Source organism: Myotis yumanensis, unplaced genomic scaffold (genome assembly GCF_028538775.1).
Source record: "Myotis yumanensis isolate MYYU_CA2020_CCGP unplaced genomic scaffold, mMyoYum1.0.hap1 SCAF_8, whole genome shotgun sequence".
Taxonomy (NCBI): domain Eukaryota; kingdom Metazoa; phylum Chordata; class Mammalia; order Chiroptera; family Vespertilionidae; genus Myotis; species Myotis yumanensis.
Window position 1 is genome coordinate 75,761,515 of NW_027223759.1, and position 17,288 is coordinate 75,778,802.

The 17,288-nt window shown below is 35.9% G+C and overlaps 1 protein-coding gene across 2 annotated transcripts in view; it reads left to right on the forward strand.

The window, feature by feature from the left end:
• ZRANB3 (zinc finger RANBP2-type containing 3) overlaps positions 1 to 17,288 on the forward strand; it is a 249,644-nt gene that overhangs the window by 136,902 nt on the left and 95,454 nt on the right. For both annotated transcript variants that reach the window (XM_070423080.1, XM_070423081.1), the window contains exon 4: positions 16,513 to 16,691. In XM_070423080.1, coding sequence (XP_070279181.1) covers positions 16,513 to 16,691 — 179 coding nt within the window. The remainder of the gene's footprint in view (positions 1 to 16,512; positions 16,692 to 17,288) is intronic.

The following is a 17,288-nucleotide window of genomic DNA, read 5'->3' on the forward strand; positions in this document are numbered from 1 at the left end:
ATTTGATCCCTTATTTTAAAAGAAGTAATTTTCCCCTTGTTACAAATAAGTGGTGGCATTATTTATTTACTTCACTTCCAGCACAATTTTTTCTGTTGTATATAATTGAAGAAAATATTATGTACATATGCTGGTATGGGTTTTAACATAAGATTCTTTATTCTCAATTCTGATGTCTTCAAATTAATTATAGTGTTGCCACATTTTTTAAAAAAAGAATATAAAGCACCACACTCCTTGTTTTCATGTACTTTTGAAAGACTGCTTTGTTTATAGTTGTGATCAGCATATTTACAGTATTATACTACATGAAATATTTTGTATTTTTCATATACTTTTTTTTCCTTTAAGAATGCATTATATATGATTTCTCTGTGTTCATTACTAGAAATTTTAGTGATGGCAGTATTTATTCTTCCAACTGTTAAACAATTAAGTTTTGCTCATAGCTACTTAAATATAGTACCTTAATTGATTAACACAGCAGGTAATCAAAGCAATGTACCAATTAGATTCCCTTTTTATTAAACTTTTAAAGTCAATCTTTTTCGCCCTGGCGGGTATAGCTCATTTGGTTTGGCATCCTCCAGTGCACTGAAGTATGGCCAGTTCTATTCCCAGTCAGGGTACATGCCGAAGTTTCGGGCTTGATCCCAGGTCTGGGGCACGTGGGAGGCAGCCAATAGATTTTTCTCTCTCACACACACTCCCTTCCTCTCTCTCTAAAAATCAATCAGAAATATTTTTTTTTTAATTAGCCATTTTCAGGATTGCTGCAGCTATTTGGGGTCTTTTTTTATTCCAGATAAATTTTTGGAGAGTTCATTCTAGGTCTGTGAAATATGCCGTTGGAATTTTAATGGGGAGTGCATTGAATCAATAGATGGAAATTTTAATGATGTTGAGTCTATTAATCCATGAACACGGTATGTTCTTCTATCTGTTTATGTCTTCCTCTATCTCTTTTTTCAATGTCCTGTAGTTTTCTGAGTACAGGTCTTTTGCCTCCTTAGTTAAGTTTATTCCTAGGTATCTTATTTTTTTTTTATTGCAATAGTAAATGGGATTGTTTTTTTAATCTCTCTTTCTGTAAGTTCACTATGGGTGTATAAAAATGCCATAGATTTCTTGGTGTTAATTTTGTATCCTGCTACATTACTGAATTCATTTATTAAGTCTTAATAATTTTTTGATGGAGTCTTTAGGGTTTTCTATGTACAGTATCATGTCATCTGCGAATAATGACAATTTTACTTCTTCTTTTTCAATTTGGATGCCATTTATTTCTTCTTCTTGTCTGATCACTGTGGCTAGCACTTCCAGTACTATATTGAACAGGAGTGGTGAAAGTGGCCATCCCTGTCTTGTTCCTGTTCTTAAGGGAAATGGTTTTAGTTTTGCCCATTGAGTATGATGTTGGCTGTAGGATTGTCATCTAAGGCTTTTATTATGTTGAGGTATGATCCCTCTATTCCCACTTTGCTGAGCATTTTGATCAGAAAAGGGTGTTGGACTTTGTCAAATGCCCTTTCTGCATCAATTGATATGATTTTTGTCTCTCAGTTTGTTTATATGATGTATCACATTTATTGATTTGCAGATATTGTACCAGCCTTGTACCCTTGGAATAAATCCCACTTGGTCATGGTGTATGATCTTTCTAAGGTAATGCTGGATTTTGTTTACTAGAATTTTGTTGAGGATTTTAGCATCTATGTTCATCAGGGATATTGGCCTGTAATTCTCTTTCTTTGTGGTGTCTTTATCTGGTTTTGGGATTAGGGTAATGCTGGCTTCATAGTAAGAGCTTGGAAGTGTGCCTTCCTCTTGAATTTTTTTATATAGTCTGAGAAGGATTGGTTTTAGTTCTTCTTTGAATGTTCGGTAAAACTCCCCCTGTGAAGCCATCTGGTCCAGGGCTTTTGTTTGCTGGAAGCTTTTTGATGACTGCTTTAATTTCATCAGTAGTTATTGGCCTATTCAGGTTTTTTGATTCTTCCTGATTGAGTTTTGGAAGCTTGTCTTTTTCTAGGAATGTGTCCATTTCGTCGAGGTTGTCCAGTTTGTTGGAATAGAGTTGTTCGTAGTATTTTTTTTACAATCCTTTATATTTCTGTGGGGTCTGTTGTTATTTCACCTCTTTCATTTCTGATTTTGTTTATTTGGGTCCTTTCTCTTTGCTTCTTGGTGAGCCTGGCTAGAAGTTCATCAATCTTGTGTATCCTTTCAAAGAACCAGCTAGAACAAACTCTCCAAAAATTCATCTGGAATAAAAAAAGACCTCGGATAGCTGAAGCAATCCTGAGAAAGAAGAACAAAGTTGAAGGGATCTCAATACCAGATATCAAGCTGTTTTACAAAGCCACTGTTCTCAAAATTTCCTGGTACTGGCATAAGAACAGACATATAGACCAATGGAATAGAATAGAGAACCCAGAAATTGACCCAAACCACTATGCTCAATTAATATTTGACAAAGGAGCCAAGAACATACAATGGAGTCAAGACAGTCTCTTCAATAAATGGTGTTGGGAAAATTAGACAGATACTGCATAAAAATGAAACTAGACCACCAACTTACACCATACACAAAAATAAACTCAAAATGGATAAAGGACTTAAATGTAAGATGGGAAACCATAAAAATATTAGAGGAATCCACAGGCAGCAAAATCTCAGACATATGCTGAAGTAGTTTCTTCACTGATAACACTCCTAGGGTAATGGAAACTAAAGAGAAAATAAACAAATGGGACTAAATAAAAAGCTTCTGCACAGCAAAAGAAACCATCCACAAAAACAACAAGAGAGCCACTGCATGGGAGAACATATTTGCCAATGTTATCACTGATAAGGGTTTAATCTTTAACATTTACAGGGAACTCACAACTTAACAAAAGGAAGATAAACAACCCAATCAAAAAATGGGCAACAGACCTAAATAGATACTTTTTGAAAGAGGATATAAGGAAGGCCAAGAGACATATGAAAACATGCTCAAAGTCACTAATCATCTGAGAACTGCAAATCAAAACAACAATGAGGTACCATCTCACTCCTGTCAGAATGGCTATCATCAATAAATCAAATGACAAGTGCTGGCGAGGATGCAGAGAAAAAGGAACCCTCTTGCACTACTGGTGGGAATATAGACTGGTGCAGCCACTGTGGAGAACAGTATGGAGTTTCCTCAAAAAACTAAAAATGGAACTTCCATTTGACCTGGTCATTCCATTTCTAGGAATATATCCCAAGAAACTAGAAACACCAATTAGAAAGGATATATGAACCCCTATGTTCATAGTAGCCCAATTTGCAATAGCTAAGATTTGGAAATAGCCTAAGTGCCCATCAGTAGATGAGTGGATTAAAAACTGTGATACATCTACACAATGGAGTACTACACTGCAGTAAAAAAGAAGGAATTCTTACCATTTGCAACATCATGGATGGAGCTGGATCGGATTATGCTAAGCGAAACAAGCTAGTCAGAGAAAGATAAATATCACATGATCTCACTCATTTGTGGAATATAATGAACAACATAAACTGATGAACAAAAACAGATCCAGAGACAGAGAAGCATCGATCAGATGCTCAAACCTCAGAGGGAAGGAAGAGGCGGGTGGGGGTAAGGGGGAGAGATCAACCAAAGGACTTGTATGCATGCATATAAGAATAACCAGTGGGGTGAGGGCATGAATGGGAGGGGGGGAAATTGGGGTGGTAAGGGCACATATGTAATACCTTAATCAATAAAAAAAAAATCAGCCTTTTTCTATGAAATTGTTAATTCATCCAAATAGATTAAGTTCAAGCCAAACTAATGGTATTTTCCCTTCAGCTTCATACAGATAATGCATATTTATTGAAAATTTTCTTTTTTTTTTACAAAAAATTATTATCTTTATTTATTGATATAGAATTGAAAAATTTCTTACAATGGTGAAATCAAGACTCCAAATTACAAAACATGATGGCAGCTGAGACTTATAAAGCTTATTCTGTATACTATATAACAAAGTAGAAAGCACTGTGTTTATCCAGCCTGGGAGTTGTAACTGAAGATCAATCAAGGAATAAGATCCCCCAGGAATTAATAAAAAATTCAACAGTAAAATCCTAAAAGTGTTCATTCTGCTTTCATCTTTCTTTTTCTCTTGAGGAGAAAATGGCTAAAAATTAGGCAAAGCATTGAGATTTTTGTGCCTAAGGTTTAACATTCAGAATAGTTATTCGCAAGTACAGCCTGAGAACCATCCACATAAGAGGCACTGTAGACATTTTTTTAAATATATATTTTATTGATTTTTTACAGAGAGGAAGGAAGAGGATAGAGAGTCAGAAACATCAATGAGAGAGAAACATTGATCAACTGCCTCCTGCACACTCCCCACCAGAGTGTACATTTCAGACAGCCACAACCAAGGTACATGCCCTTGACTGGAATCGAACCTGGGACCCTTCAGTCTGCAGGCCAAGGCTCTATGCACTGAGTCAAACTGGTTAGGCTAGACATTTTTATTTTAAAAGTCCAATTTCATTGAATCAGAATTTGGGGTGTTGGTGTCCTGAAGTCTGAATTTTTAACTCGTATTCCAATAGTTCAGAACCTAGAACATAAGCAAAAGATTGGGCCACTATTTTTTCCCTTTCCTTCTTTTTCTTTTTCTCTTCAGCACCTATAATTGTGTTCTCTATGTTGTGTTTGGCTCTTATTTTCAAGAAATCCCCTAGACACCAATCCCATAATATATATATGAAAAAAAAATGAATGGAGTCTTAATATAGTTTGTTCACCTGATTTTTATTTCATAAAACAGATTTAAAAAGATATAAACATATAAGGAAAATCTACTTCTGACCTTGAGCATTACTAATCCACATTATTCTGTCATTATCTCTTATTTATTCACATTCCATCTTAGGAGTGGTACTGTCTGAATGAATAATACATATTCATCTGAACATTTCACATTATAGTTAAGTATCTCATTTTTACTATGCCTTGTGACTCCTTAAAATTAAATATGAATGTAGAGGAGGAAAAGTAATTTTCCTTTTACCCTTCTGAGTTCTTGGCTGAAACTCCCGGTAATAAAAGACAGATGAACAAGAGAAAGAAACAAGTTTATTAACATGTATATTTCATGTACATGGAGTGATACCCAGGAACGATGAGTAAACTCCCTGAGTTGCCCAAGCCACCACCTTAAATACCATCTTCAGCTACTAGTAAACAGAAGAGAAAGATCCATGAGGGGTCAGTTACCAGGATTTACCAGGTAAACAAGAGTAAGGTTTGTTGTGCTGATTTAAGTCAGGGCCTTCTCCATTGCTAAGAGTTCTTTGTGATTTTGAGTCATCTCTACCTTCCAGGTACAAAGAAAGAGACACTCTTATAGAGATTTTCTTCATAAATGTAAGTTTTCCTTACAAAAGGGTAACTTCTACTCTATTTTCCGAGTTTTTCCTGAATCTGCTGTTTCTCAAAGATAATCAGCTCAAAGTAATCCTTATCCTAAGGAGGCATGTTTTGGGGTGGCATATTAAGCTACCCTTTAGTAAACATCACTAAAGATTTTCAGTTTGGTAAGAACAGATTGCTGTCCACAGTAGAGATATAACTTAAAACTCTTCTAAAACATTATAGTCTACTCATTGTTTTGTTTTCAGTGTTTTGAAACTCAAAATAATGGGATTGTTCTTTCTTTTATTGAGTGAAATTGTTTTTCCCCAGGCAACACATAAATTATGCCTTGTACATCTTCCCACTTATTCCCTTGAAATGAGAAATAAAATACAAAGTCTCCACATTGTTATAGATAGAAAATCCAAGCATATTAAGGAAAAGTGACTTACACTGAGTCTTGACCTAATAATCATCAGCAGAAATAGGAGACAGAATTATGCAACCCAAGGTTTCTTCATATTTTGCTTCTTTACTTATCTTCCTGTGTAGGTTTGACCAATTTTTTTAGAGCCCCCTTTTTTTTTCATTCTGCACATACATATGTGTGTTGAGTTTCTCTCTCTCCCTGTCTTCATTCCTGTCTCCGAGCTTTTCCTCCCTCTCCCTCCTCCAAACCCTCCACCACATATCAGAATAGATCAGTAGACTGTGACTTTATAAAAAAAGGCACAGCTGATGTCCCGATTTTGGCAGAAATGAGCTATGTTTCAATGTCTCTTGGATATTTTTAAAAGAAGTTTCTCTCTCTGTCCTTTTCTGCTCCCCCTACAAATAATATTTATTCAGCAGGAATATGTACACATGGAAGACATAATATAAGTTCAAAGTCTGTATTTTCCTTTCCTCTCTATCCCTGCAGTCCAACCTTCCAGGGGTAGCACTATTAACAGTTCCTTCCCTTCACCCTCCTTCCCTGATTCCTTCCTCCCCTTCTCTCCTTTTCTCTCACTTTCTCCCTCTTCTGTTCTCCCTCTAAAGTCTAAATAGTCATGATACTATTCATAATCACCATACTATTTTTCTTTTCCATATAGAGATTAATAAATCTTCCCATAGTAGTATATAGATATATGCTCATTTTTTAAAAGATGATTACATAATGGTATGAATGTTGTTGACCTTAAACAAGAAGCCAGATATTTCTCCAGCAGATGGATTTAGTGGGGAACAATAAAGAATTGCAATCTGGAAAAGAACCCAGGGCAGTCCATGAGCATGGCTGCTAAAACAAAGGCTAGGAAACTCTTTTATCCAAGGGAAGTGGAAGCTGGGAGGGCTACTACCAACAAAAAGTTCTTCCTGTTCTGTTTCAAGATCAATGTGGGGCCTCCTTACTTCATTGTAAGTAAGGTTTCTATTTACTCATTTTTTAAAAGAATGTACCATAATTTTTCTTTATCAGTTTAGTGTACTGTGCAATTATGTCCCGGAATAAATTCAAAGTCTTGGACTTGCTGGATAGTCAAACCAATATTTATTCCTGGGACAGTGTATAAATGCCTATTTCCCCAAACATTCTCTAGCACTATATTATCAAATCTTTCATTTTTATTCTTATTCTATAAGTGAAAAAAATCATTTCTCATAGTTTTGATTTGTTCATCTATAATTATGAGTAAAATTGAGCATCTTTTTATGTTTGTTGAACATATTTGAATTGGTTATTCATTTCTTTTCTACATTTTTCTATTGGATTGTCTTTTTTTTCTTTTTGGTAGGAGCATTTTATAAATTGAAGAAATTAGCCTTTGTCATTTGTGTTATAATTTTTTTGTTTCCATTTGTTTTATTATCTTTGTGGTATATAAATTTAAATTTTTCATTTAATTCTATTTGTATTTTTTTATGTTTTCTGGATTTGATGTAATGAATATAAATGTCTACTCTGAGTTTTTATTTTTATGCACTTTTTCTATCACTTTTATGTATTCCTTTTTAATATGTACAATTTTGTTCTATCTGCAAATGAGGTTTTATAGTGAGGCAAAGACCCAGCTTTATTACTTTTGAAATGGTTACTGTAGGGGAGGAAAAAATTTTCCTTGACCTTTTTAGAGTCCCTGTCTGGGTTTGAAAATTAAATGACAAAGATATCTTACCAGGAGAAAGGCACACAAATGTTATTGTTTCACAAGAGAATGAAGACTCAAAAAAAGTGACCAGATCAGGAAATTTTTATGCCTTTAAACAAAGAATTGACAAGACAAAGGGGTTTGGGTTAGGGGTAGTAAGTGGTGGAGAAGTAACTAGGAACATAAGCCTAGTTACAACAAGGTTTATTTACAAATTTCTCTGGTGTTAAAAGTATAACATTTACCTGCTAATATGAGAAATGGCTGTTGTTAAATAAGTCTGCCTCTGGTAAAAGGAGAATTTATTTCCTTCTTTTAGGCAAAAAAGGGTGAGCTTTTTCTGCATTTATTGTTTTTTAAGTGCCTTCAACTCAAAATAATTTTTATGTCCAATAGGAATATTTGGGAATAACACATTCTGTTTTCCATCATGAGCCAACTTTTCTAATAGCATTAATTAAATAAACCATTTCCCCCCACATTGACTTAAAATGCCACCTTTATCGCATACTTAATTCCCATATGTATTTGGCCTGTTCTGTATTCTCTTCTGTTTTATTGCTCTGTTTTCATTATTCCTTTGAAGTATCAAACTTTTTTTCATCATAACCTGGAACTACCCTATTATCTAAATTCTATAAGTGGTATTAGGTGTTACTACCAATAGTAGTAATCATTTTTCTGTTGATTCTTTTGGTTTTTAAGTATTTGGTCACATTATCTGCAGCTAATACACTTATTGTCTATTTGTTCTAATATTTTTATCTCACATTCCTTTCTCCTGTTTCTGATGCTAATAGGAATGTATTCTTCTCCATTAATGGGAGATATATATATATATATATATATTCCCTCATGTGGGGGGATTATTCCTTCAGTAATAAAGGGCTTTTATCAAAATGAAAATTGAATATTTTTAGTTGCCTTTTTGACATTTAAAGATTATCATATGATACTTTCCTTTTTGATCTATTAACATTATGAATTATAGTATCAGACTTTCTTATGTTGGACACTCTTTTAATTACTGGACTTGAACTTCTCATGGTCAAGTTATTCTTTTAATGGGCTCCTGAATTCTATATTCTAATAGTCTACTTAAAATGTTTGCGCCAATATTCACATGTGAAATTGATCTTTGATTATCTTTTGTACTGATTTTCATGTTTTAGTATCAGTGTAATGTTGACTTTTAAAAATAATTTTCAAATAATTCAAAAGTTTTTCTTCTTTCAGCACTGTCTGAAATAGTTTAGTGTCATTTTCTCTTGGCCACTCCTTTTGAAATAGGACAGCCTTTTTGTCCTTCCTAGCATGACTGATATTAGCTTGTGCTGTAGACCTGTAACTTTCTTTTTCCAGCTTTTTATTTGAAAGTTATTTCATCCTTATAGAAGAATTGCAAAAATATGAATAGTACAAAAAACATCCATGTATCCTTGCTCAGATTTATCTGTTGAAAAGATTTTATCCCATTTGTAAAGATGTGTGACTTCTAGTAAAACTTTCCCAGAGCCCTAGCCGGCTTGGCTCAGTGGATAGAGCGTCGGCCTGCAGACTGAAGGGTCCCAGGTTTGATTGCAGCCAAGGGCACATGCCCAGGTTGTGGGCTCGGTCCCCAGTGTGAAGTGTGGGGGAGGCAGCAAATTGATGATTCTCTCTCATCATTGATGTTTCTCTCTCTCCCTCTCCCTTCCTCTCTGAAATCAATAAAAATATATTTTAAAAAAAATTTCCCAGAGACTTGGGAAGAATGAAACTATAATATTAAAAGTATAACATTTACCTGCTAATATGAGAAATGTCTGTTGTTTAAGTACACTTGCTCAGGTCTAGCCTCTCTGTCTATTTCAGAGCCTTTTCACTGCTTTACTTTTGCTCTCCCCTACATGGACATCAGTAAGCTGTGCTTGGAGCATAGTCCTACTTAAGTTTGGCTAACAACCTCAACTCTGTACCTTGTCCTTAGGGATACCTTGTCTCATCCTGCTGCCCGCTAAGGCCAACCTCCTTTCACACCTCACCTTATCCAGTGTTTTCCCTTCAGGGGAAAGCTTGCTTATGCCCATGAAGAAGAGCCAGACCATCAGGGAAGTGTGGAAGTATATTTCCCAGAGTGTGGGAAATAGTCATTTAAAAAAATTATTAAATTTATTGGTGTGACATTGGTTAATAATATTATATAGGTTCAGGTGTACAATTCCTGAAATAATCTGATATTGTATTGTGTGTTCACAACCCAAAGTTAAGTCTCCTTCCATCACCATTTATTCTCCTTTATCCTCTTCTACTTCCCCAGACCATACTGTTGTTTATGTCTATGAGGTTGGTTTTTTTAAATTTTTTTGCTTAATCCAGTCATCTTTTTCATTCAGCCCCCCAGTGCCCTTCCGCTTTAATAGCTGTCAGTCGGTTTCTATTTTGTTAGTTTATTTTGTTCATTAGATTCCAAGTATAAGTAAAATCATATGGTACTTGTCTTTCTCTGACTAGCTTATATTACTTAGCATAATACTCTCCAGGTCCATCCATGTTGTCACAAAGAGTAAGATTTCCTTCTTTTTTTACAGCTGAGTAGTATTCCATTGTGTAAATGTATCACAGCTTTTTTATCCACTCATCTACTGATGGACACTTGGGCTGCTTCAAAATCTTGGCTATTTTAAACAACACTACAATGAAATAGGTGTATATGTTTTCAGAGGTTTGGGATATATTTCCAGAAGTGGAATCACTAGGTCATAAGGCAGTTACATTTTAAAATTTTTGAGGTAACTCCATACTGCTTTCCACAGTGGCTGCACTAATCTGCATTCCCACCAGCAGTGCATGATGGTTCCCTTTTCTCCATCTCTTTGCCAACACTTGCTGTTTGTTGATTTATTGATGATAGCCATTCTGACAGGTGTGAGGTGATATCTCATTGTGATTTTAATTTGCTTTCTCTGATGATTAGTGGCATTGAGCATCTTTTCATATGCTATTGGCCAGCTGTATGTTCTCCTGGAGAAGTGTCTATTTAGGCCCTTTCCCCATTTTTTAATTGCATTGTTTGCTTTTTTTTAGTGTTGAGTTTTATAAGTTCTTTATAAATTTTGTCTTTTATTTTGTTATGATTTCCTTTGCTATTCAAGGACACTTTAGTTTGATGTACTTCCATTTGTTTATTTTTTCTTTTGTTTCCCTAGTCCGAGGAGAGAGATGAAAAAATATTGCTATGAGAAATATCTGAGATTTTACTGCCTATATTTTCGTCTAGGATTTTTATGATTTCGAGTTCAACATTTGTCTTTAATCCAATTTTAGTTTATTCTTGTGTATGGTGCATGTATCTGTCTAATTTCCCCAGCACCATTTATTGAGTAGACTATCTTTAGCCCATTGTATGTTCTTTACTCCTTTGTCAAATGTTAGTTGACCATAAAGGCATGGATTTATTTCTGGGCTTTCTGTTCTGTTCCGTTGATCTATATGTCTGTTTTTATACCAAGACCAGGCTATTTTGATCACTATGCCCTTGTAGTGTAGGTTGATATCAGGTAGCATGATTCTTCCAACTTTTTTGTTCTTTCTCAAGATTGCTGAGGCTCTTTAGGGTCTTTTGTTGTTCCATACACATTTTTGGAACATTTGTTCAAATTCTGTGAAATACACTATTGGTATCTTGGTAAGAATAGCGTTGAAATCTATAGATTGCTTTGGATGATATGGACATTTTAATGGTTAATTCTTCCTATTCATGAATACAGTATATGAATACTGTGTTTCCACTTATTTGTATCTTGCTCAGTTTCTTTCTTTATTATCTTATAATTTTCTGAGTACAGGTCTTTTACCTCCTTGTTTAAATTTATTCCTAGATATCTTTTTGTTGTTGTTATTATTGTTGTTGCAATTGTAAATTGGATTGTTCTCTTGGTGTATGAAAATGCCATCAATTTCTGAATATTAATTTTGTATTCTAATTTACTGAATTCTCAGTTCCAGTAGTTTTTTGGTGAAGTCTTTAGGGTTCTCTGTGTACAGTATTATGCTATCTGGCAATAATGACAGCTTTCGTTCTTCCTTTCTTAATTTAGATGCCTTTTATTTCTTCTTCTTGTCTGGTTGCTATCATCACACTGTTCTCTGTGTCTATATGTTATATTTATAACCATTTTTCTGAACACTGTATCTGATAAGTTGCTCGGCTCCATTTCATTTTGCTATTTTTATGGAGATTTCTCCTGTTCTTTCATTTGGGGCATGATTCTGTGTGTCCTCATTCTGACTGCCTTTTTGTGGGTTTTTTGTTGTTGTTGTTTTTCATGTGTTAGGTAGATCTGCTATAGTCAGGAGGAGGCTAGCAGAGTTTATCAGGCCTAAACAGACCAAGATTTGGCCATGTGAAGGGAGGGCTCTGCACTGTCAGGTGTCAGGCAAAAAATTTAGTTCTTCATTAAGATTTTAAAACTGCATACCTAAAATGGTCTTCCAAAGGAGCCTCCTCTAGAACAAAGAGGCCACCTATTCTAAAGGCAATCCCACCTCTCTGTCCTAAGAGTTACAAGCTGCTATAGCTTTAAAAAAATTATTTCTTAAATCTTTATTGTTGAAAGTATTACATATTTCCCCTCCCCCTTGACCTCTTCTAGCTCACCCCTCCCCCTCAAGCCTTCACCACCCTATTGTCTGTGTCCATGGGTTATGCATATGCATACAAGTCCTTTGGTTGATCTCTTCCCACCCACCCACTCACCCTCCCCACCTTCCCTCTGAGATTTCAGCGTCTGTTCCATGATTCTGTCTCTGGATCTATTTTGTTCATCAGTTTATTTTGTTCATTAGATTCCACATATGAATGAGCTCATGTGATACTTGGCTTTAATCAGCAGGCATCTTCTGTATACAATTGGTACATAAAAGCAATCGCAATATAAAAAATTAAAACTGAAATTATATATGCCATTTAAGATCATTATTATTTAATTGCCCTTAATAATTTTATAGAATAAGTCATTAAGAGAACCTAAAATTATTCTCATAAGTAAAAGTGATTTATTATTTTGAAAACATTGATAAAATGTACCCTTGAAGTTAATGTATTCTATTTAATTCTTCTCATGTAGTTATCTAGACACTTGTAGAGTCAAGGCTTTGGTTCTTAATAGGTGATTTAGCCTTAATTGTGATGAAACACTGGATGGTTCCACTTTAACAAATTCTAGTGCAGTTAGAGCCAAGAGCTTTGGACCACCTATTGAGTGTAGTTATTTCTTTATACTCAAATTACTTGACATATGTTATTGCTTTTATAATTGAATGTTATGCTATTTAAAATTCTTTGCAAAATAATGAAATCTAAGTACATGTTTTAAAAGTTTGTTCCTAGGGGAAAAATAATTACAGACAATTATCTTCCTATTTACAAATTGTATATGGAACTCAGCTATCCTATACTATGCGTAATTTCTTTCCTTAATGGGAACATGTGATTACACTCATATACTTTTACTTTCTGATTTGGAATCATGTTTTGTTTGAGTTTGTTCCATCAAACTTTATCTTTTACTGGATGATGCCTTCAAAAAGAGCAGTCATCAACAAATACATAAGAAAGCAACTGACTGCTTTACTTTGTATTGATAAGTATCTTACTAATTTCCATAAAATACGGTTAGTCATTTATCTACATGATCTTTTAAGTGAAGAGATGTTGAATAAAAGGTTGGGGGTTACCTGGAAAGATAATAGATAACTTAGAATCTCATTTGTTAGGTGAATTCCCTAATCAGAATAGGCTATTATCTTCATTTATGTAGATTCAGAAAATCCTTCTCTTTTTTATTGTTGTTAATCCTCACTCAAGTATGTTTTTCCATTGATTTTTAGAGAGAGTGGAAGGGAGGGGAAGAGACAGAGAGAGAGAGAGAAACATGGATGTGAGAGAAACACCTCCATTGGTTGCCTCCCTCACTGGCCCCGACCAGGCCTGGGGTTTGAGCCCGCAACCAAGGTACATGCCCTTGACCGGAATCGAACCTGGGACCCTTCAGTCTGCGGTCCAATACTCTATCCACTGAGCCAAACCAGCTAGGGCCAGAAAAATCATTATTTTCATGATTCCGTGTTGGTCAGATTTTGAGATTTCACTCAAGCTGACAAAGCTCAAAAACTTCTCATATAAATCACGATGCCTGCTTGTTAACATATATTGAGGAGTGGTGTTTCCTTTGCTGTGGTCATCTTAGAAGAGGTAGGTGGACTCTGCCGCCAAAATTTGGTTCACATGTCAGGAATGATGATGCTACACAGATGACCACAGGATATGGAAACATTTATTACTCAGATAATAAAGTTTTCTGGGAGAGAGTAGGATCATAAGCAGATGAAAGCGGCTTGAGAAAACAAGAAATGTAGACTAACTTGGATTTTTATTGGATTTACCAGGTGGGTCTAGGGCAGCCGTGGGCAAACTACGGCCCCCGGGCCGGATCCGGCCAGTTTGAAATGAATAAAACTAAAAAAAAAAAAAAAAAAGACTGTACCCTTTTATGTAATGATGTTTACTTTGAATTTTTATTAGTTCACAGAAACACTCCATCCATGCTTTTGTTCCGGCCCTCCGGTCCAGTTTAAGAACCCATTGTGGCCCTCGAGTCAAAAAGTTTGCCCACCCCTGGGGAGGTTCTCATTATGTGGGTCAGGCTTATGTGCTTGAATTTCCCTCAGGTGACAAAGGAAGTAGCACCCATGTTTTCTTTTCTTTTTTAAAAAAATATATTGTTATTGATTTCAGAGAGGAAGGGAGACAGAGAGAGATAGAAACCTCAATGATGAGAGAGAATCATTGATTGGTTGCCCCTGCTCGCCCCCCACTGGGGATCGAGCCCTCAACCCAGGCATATGCCCTTGATTGGAATCGAACCTGGGACCCCTCAGTCCGCAGGCCTACGCTCTATCCACTGAGCCAAACCGGTTTTGGCCCACAATGGGTTCTTAAACTGGACCGGAGGGCCGGAACAAAAGCATGGATAGAGTGTTTGTGTGAACTAATATAAATTCAAAGTAAACATCATTACATAAAAGGGTACGGTCTTTTTTTTTTTTTTAGTTTTATTCATTTCAAACGGGCAGGATCCGGCCCGCGGGCCGTAGTTTGCCCACGGCTGGTCTAGGGTGAAGGTTCTCATTATGTGGGTCAGGCTTGTGTGCTTGAATTTCCCTCAGGTGACAAAGGAAGTAGCACCCATGTTTTCTTTTCTTTTTTAAAAAAAAATATATATTGTTATTGATTTCAGAGAGGAAGGGAGACAGAGAGAGATAGAAACCTCAATGATGAGAGAGAATCATTGATTGGCTGCCCCTGCTTGCCCCCCACTGGTGATCGAGCCCTCAACCCAGGCATATGCCCTTGATTGGAATCGAACCGGCGACCCTTCAGTCTGCAGGCCGACGCTCTATCCACTGAGCCAACCCGGCTAGGGCAGCACCCATGTTTTCTTATCACCTTCCCAAAATTTGGGGAGATGTTACATTAGGCGACTGATGATGTTTAAAAGCTGTCAGCATTCAAACATTAAACATGGAGTCAGACTCTTTACTGTACCCTTTTCTTTGCTTCCATTGTCTTTTCTTGTATTCAACACATTATCTCCTTAAATTAACCCTTCCATTGGTTAAACTCAAAACTTCTTGGCTTAGGACCAATTTTTTCTTTTTAAGATGTCTCCTTATTTTGTAATTGATACTTAATATTTTAAGTTTAATAGTTTAGTTCTTAAAAGGCAATTATAATTTTATGTTTTTAGGAAAGTGTGTGATAAGATAGCTGGGAATAGTAAGAAATTATTTAGAATTTTCCAAACCTAATAAAGTAGTACATTCATAGCTTGAAGAATTGGCTTTCCCTTCTTCCTCAGCTGCCTAGCTGCATCACTGATTGTTCAATTCTTTCTATTCTTAAAGCAGGGGTCCTCAAACTACGGCCCACGGGCCACATGCAAATACAAATATTGTATTTGTTCTCATTTTGTTTTTTTACTTCAAAATAAAATATGTGCAGTGTGCATAGGAATTTGTTCATAGTTTTTTTAAAAACTATAGTCCGGCCCTCCAACAGTCTGAGGGACAGTGAACTGGCCCCCTGTTTAAAAAGTTTGAGGACCCCTGCTTAAAGCCATAAGCTGCATAGTTGAAATAGGCTGCTTATACCTGTTTCTATCACAGACAGCTGCTCTGTCTAGCTCCCAAACTATGTATTGTGCCACTGGGACATGAAGAGAAAAATATCAAAAAGGAAAAAAACTTGAGTTAAAAGACCCCAAAATCCTGCATACTTATTATCTTCAAGTCCTCGGCCATCTCATAAACTGCAGTGCACAGGATGAGGCCTTTATAAACATTCATCTAGTAACTAATTTTTAAGTGATACAGCTTAGAGATGGAGCAGTGTGCTGTCAGAGTGAAACCATCAGGTGGGAGGACACCAGACACCTGGGCCCCAGGCATCACGCTAGTGTTGCAACCAGTTCAGTGTTAAGATGAACAAATAATTTAACTACTCTGTGCTGTCTTCCCCTGTAAAATGTGCAGGATTTAGAGCTTATTTTAGCTTTGAAATACCATGATTTTGTAGTTTAAAGGTAAGGCATTCCTCTTGTGTTCTCTAAGAGGAGAAATTATAAATGGTAACATAAATCTTTATAATATTAAGTTATATGAAACCAGTATACTAGTATTTTTGAGTAGGGGTCATTTTGTCTCTAAGTTCAATCACAAATGGTTTGAAAATAATATAATTTTTCTAATGGCTTTTAAGTGTCATCATAATCTTGAACATTTAATTAATTGTAATATAATTGAATTTACATTTGAAAATTATTTTGATAATAATACTCTTAAATAAAATATTTTATATTTTCTTACAAAATATTTTAGCCTTCATATTTGTTCATCTGCCTATCTATTTATTTATTTTCAATTTAGATGGGTCTAGGAAAGACAATCCAGGCAATTGCCATCGCTTACTTCTATAAGGAGGAATGGCCTCTGTTGATAGTGGTCCCTTCATCTCTGAGGTACCCTTGGACAGAAGAAATAGAAAAATGGATCCCAGAGCTAGATCCAGAAGAAATCAGTGTTATTCAGAATAAAACTGATGTTGGGTAAGAACAACTTTCTAGTATTTATGGGGGAAAAGTGCCAAAATTGGTATATATCAAATAAGTCTGTATATTAAGTAGATTTATCCAGGGCTGAAAATGCTTTTGTAACTATGGAAAAAAAAGTGATTGCTGTGTTGGTACTGGGTGTTTAGGAGCCCTTCCTTTTCTATTAGGGGGTAGAGAGCTGCAGAAGATTGACTCCCTCCTGTATCATCACTGGTGGTATATAGAAAGTGCAAAGTGACATGTTTTATTTTCAATGCATTTATTTGTCTATTTAATTTTACAAACTCCTTAGTATCATAGCACTGTACATACAAAAATGAATAAGACACATCCCCTGCCCTCACCTATCTTATTTATATATATATAAAAGCCTAAGCGACTGTCCAACCGGTAGCTATGATGCACGATGACCACCAAGGGGGCAGACACCACTCAACACAGGGCTGCCGAGCTGAGGTGACTTGGCAGCTGAAGTTCTTGGGTGACACACCGGAACCAGAGAGGAGGGAGCCCGATTCTGGGGTGTGTCACCCGAGAACCACCCTCTCGCAATCCGGGACCCCTTGGGGGATGTCGGAGAGCTGGTTTTAG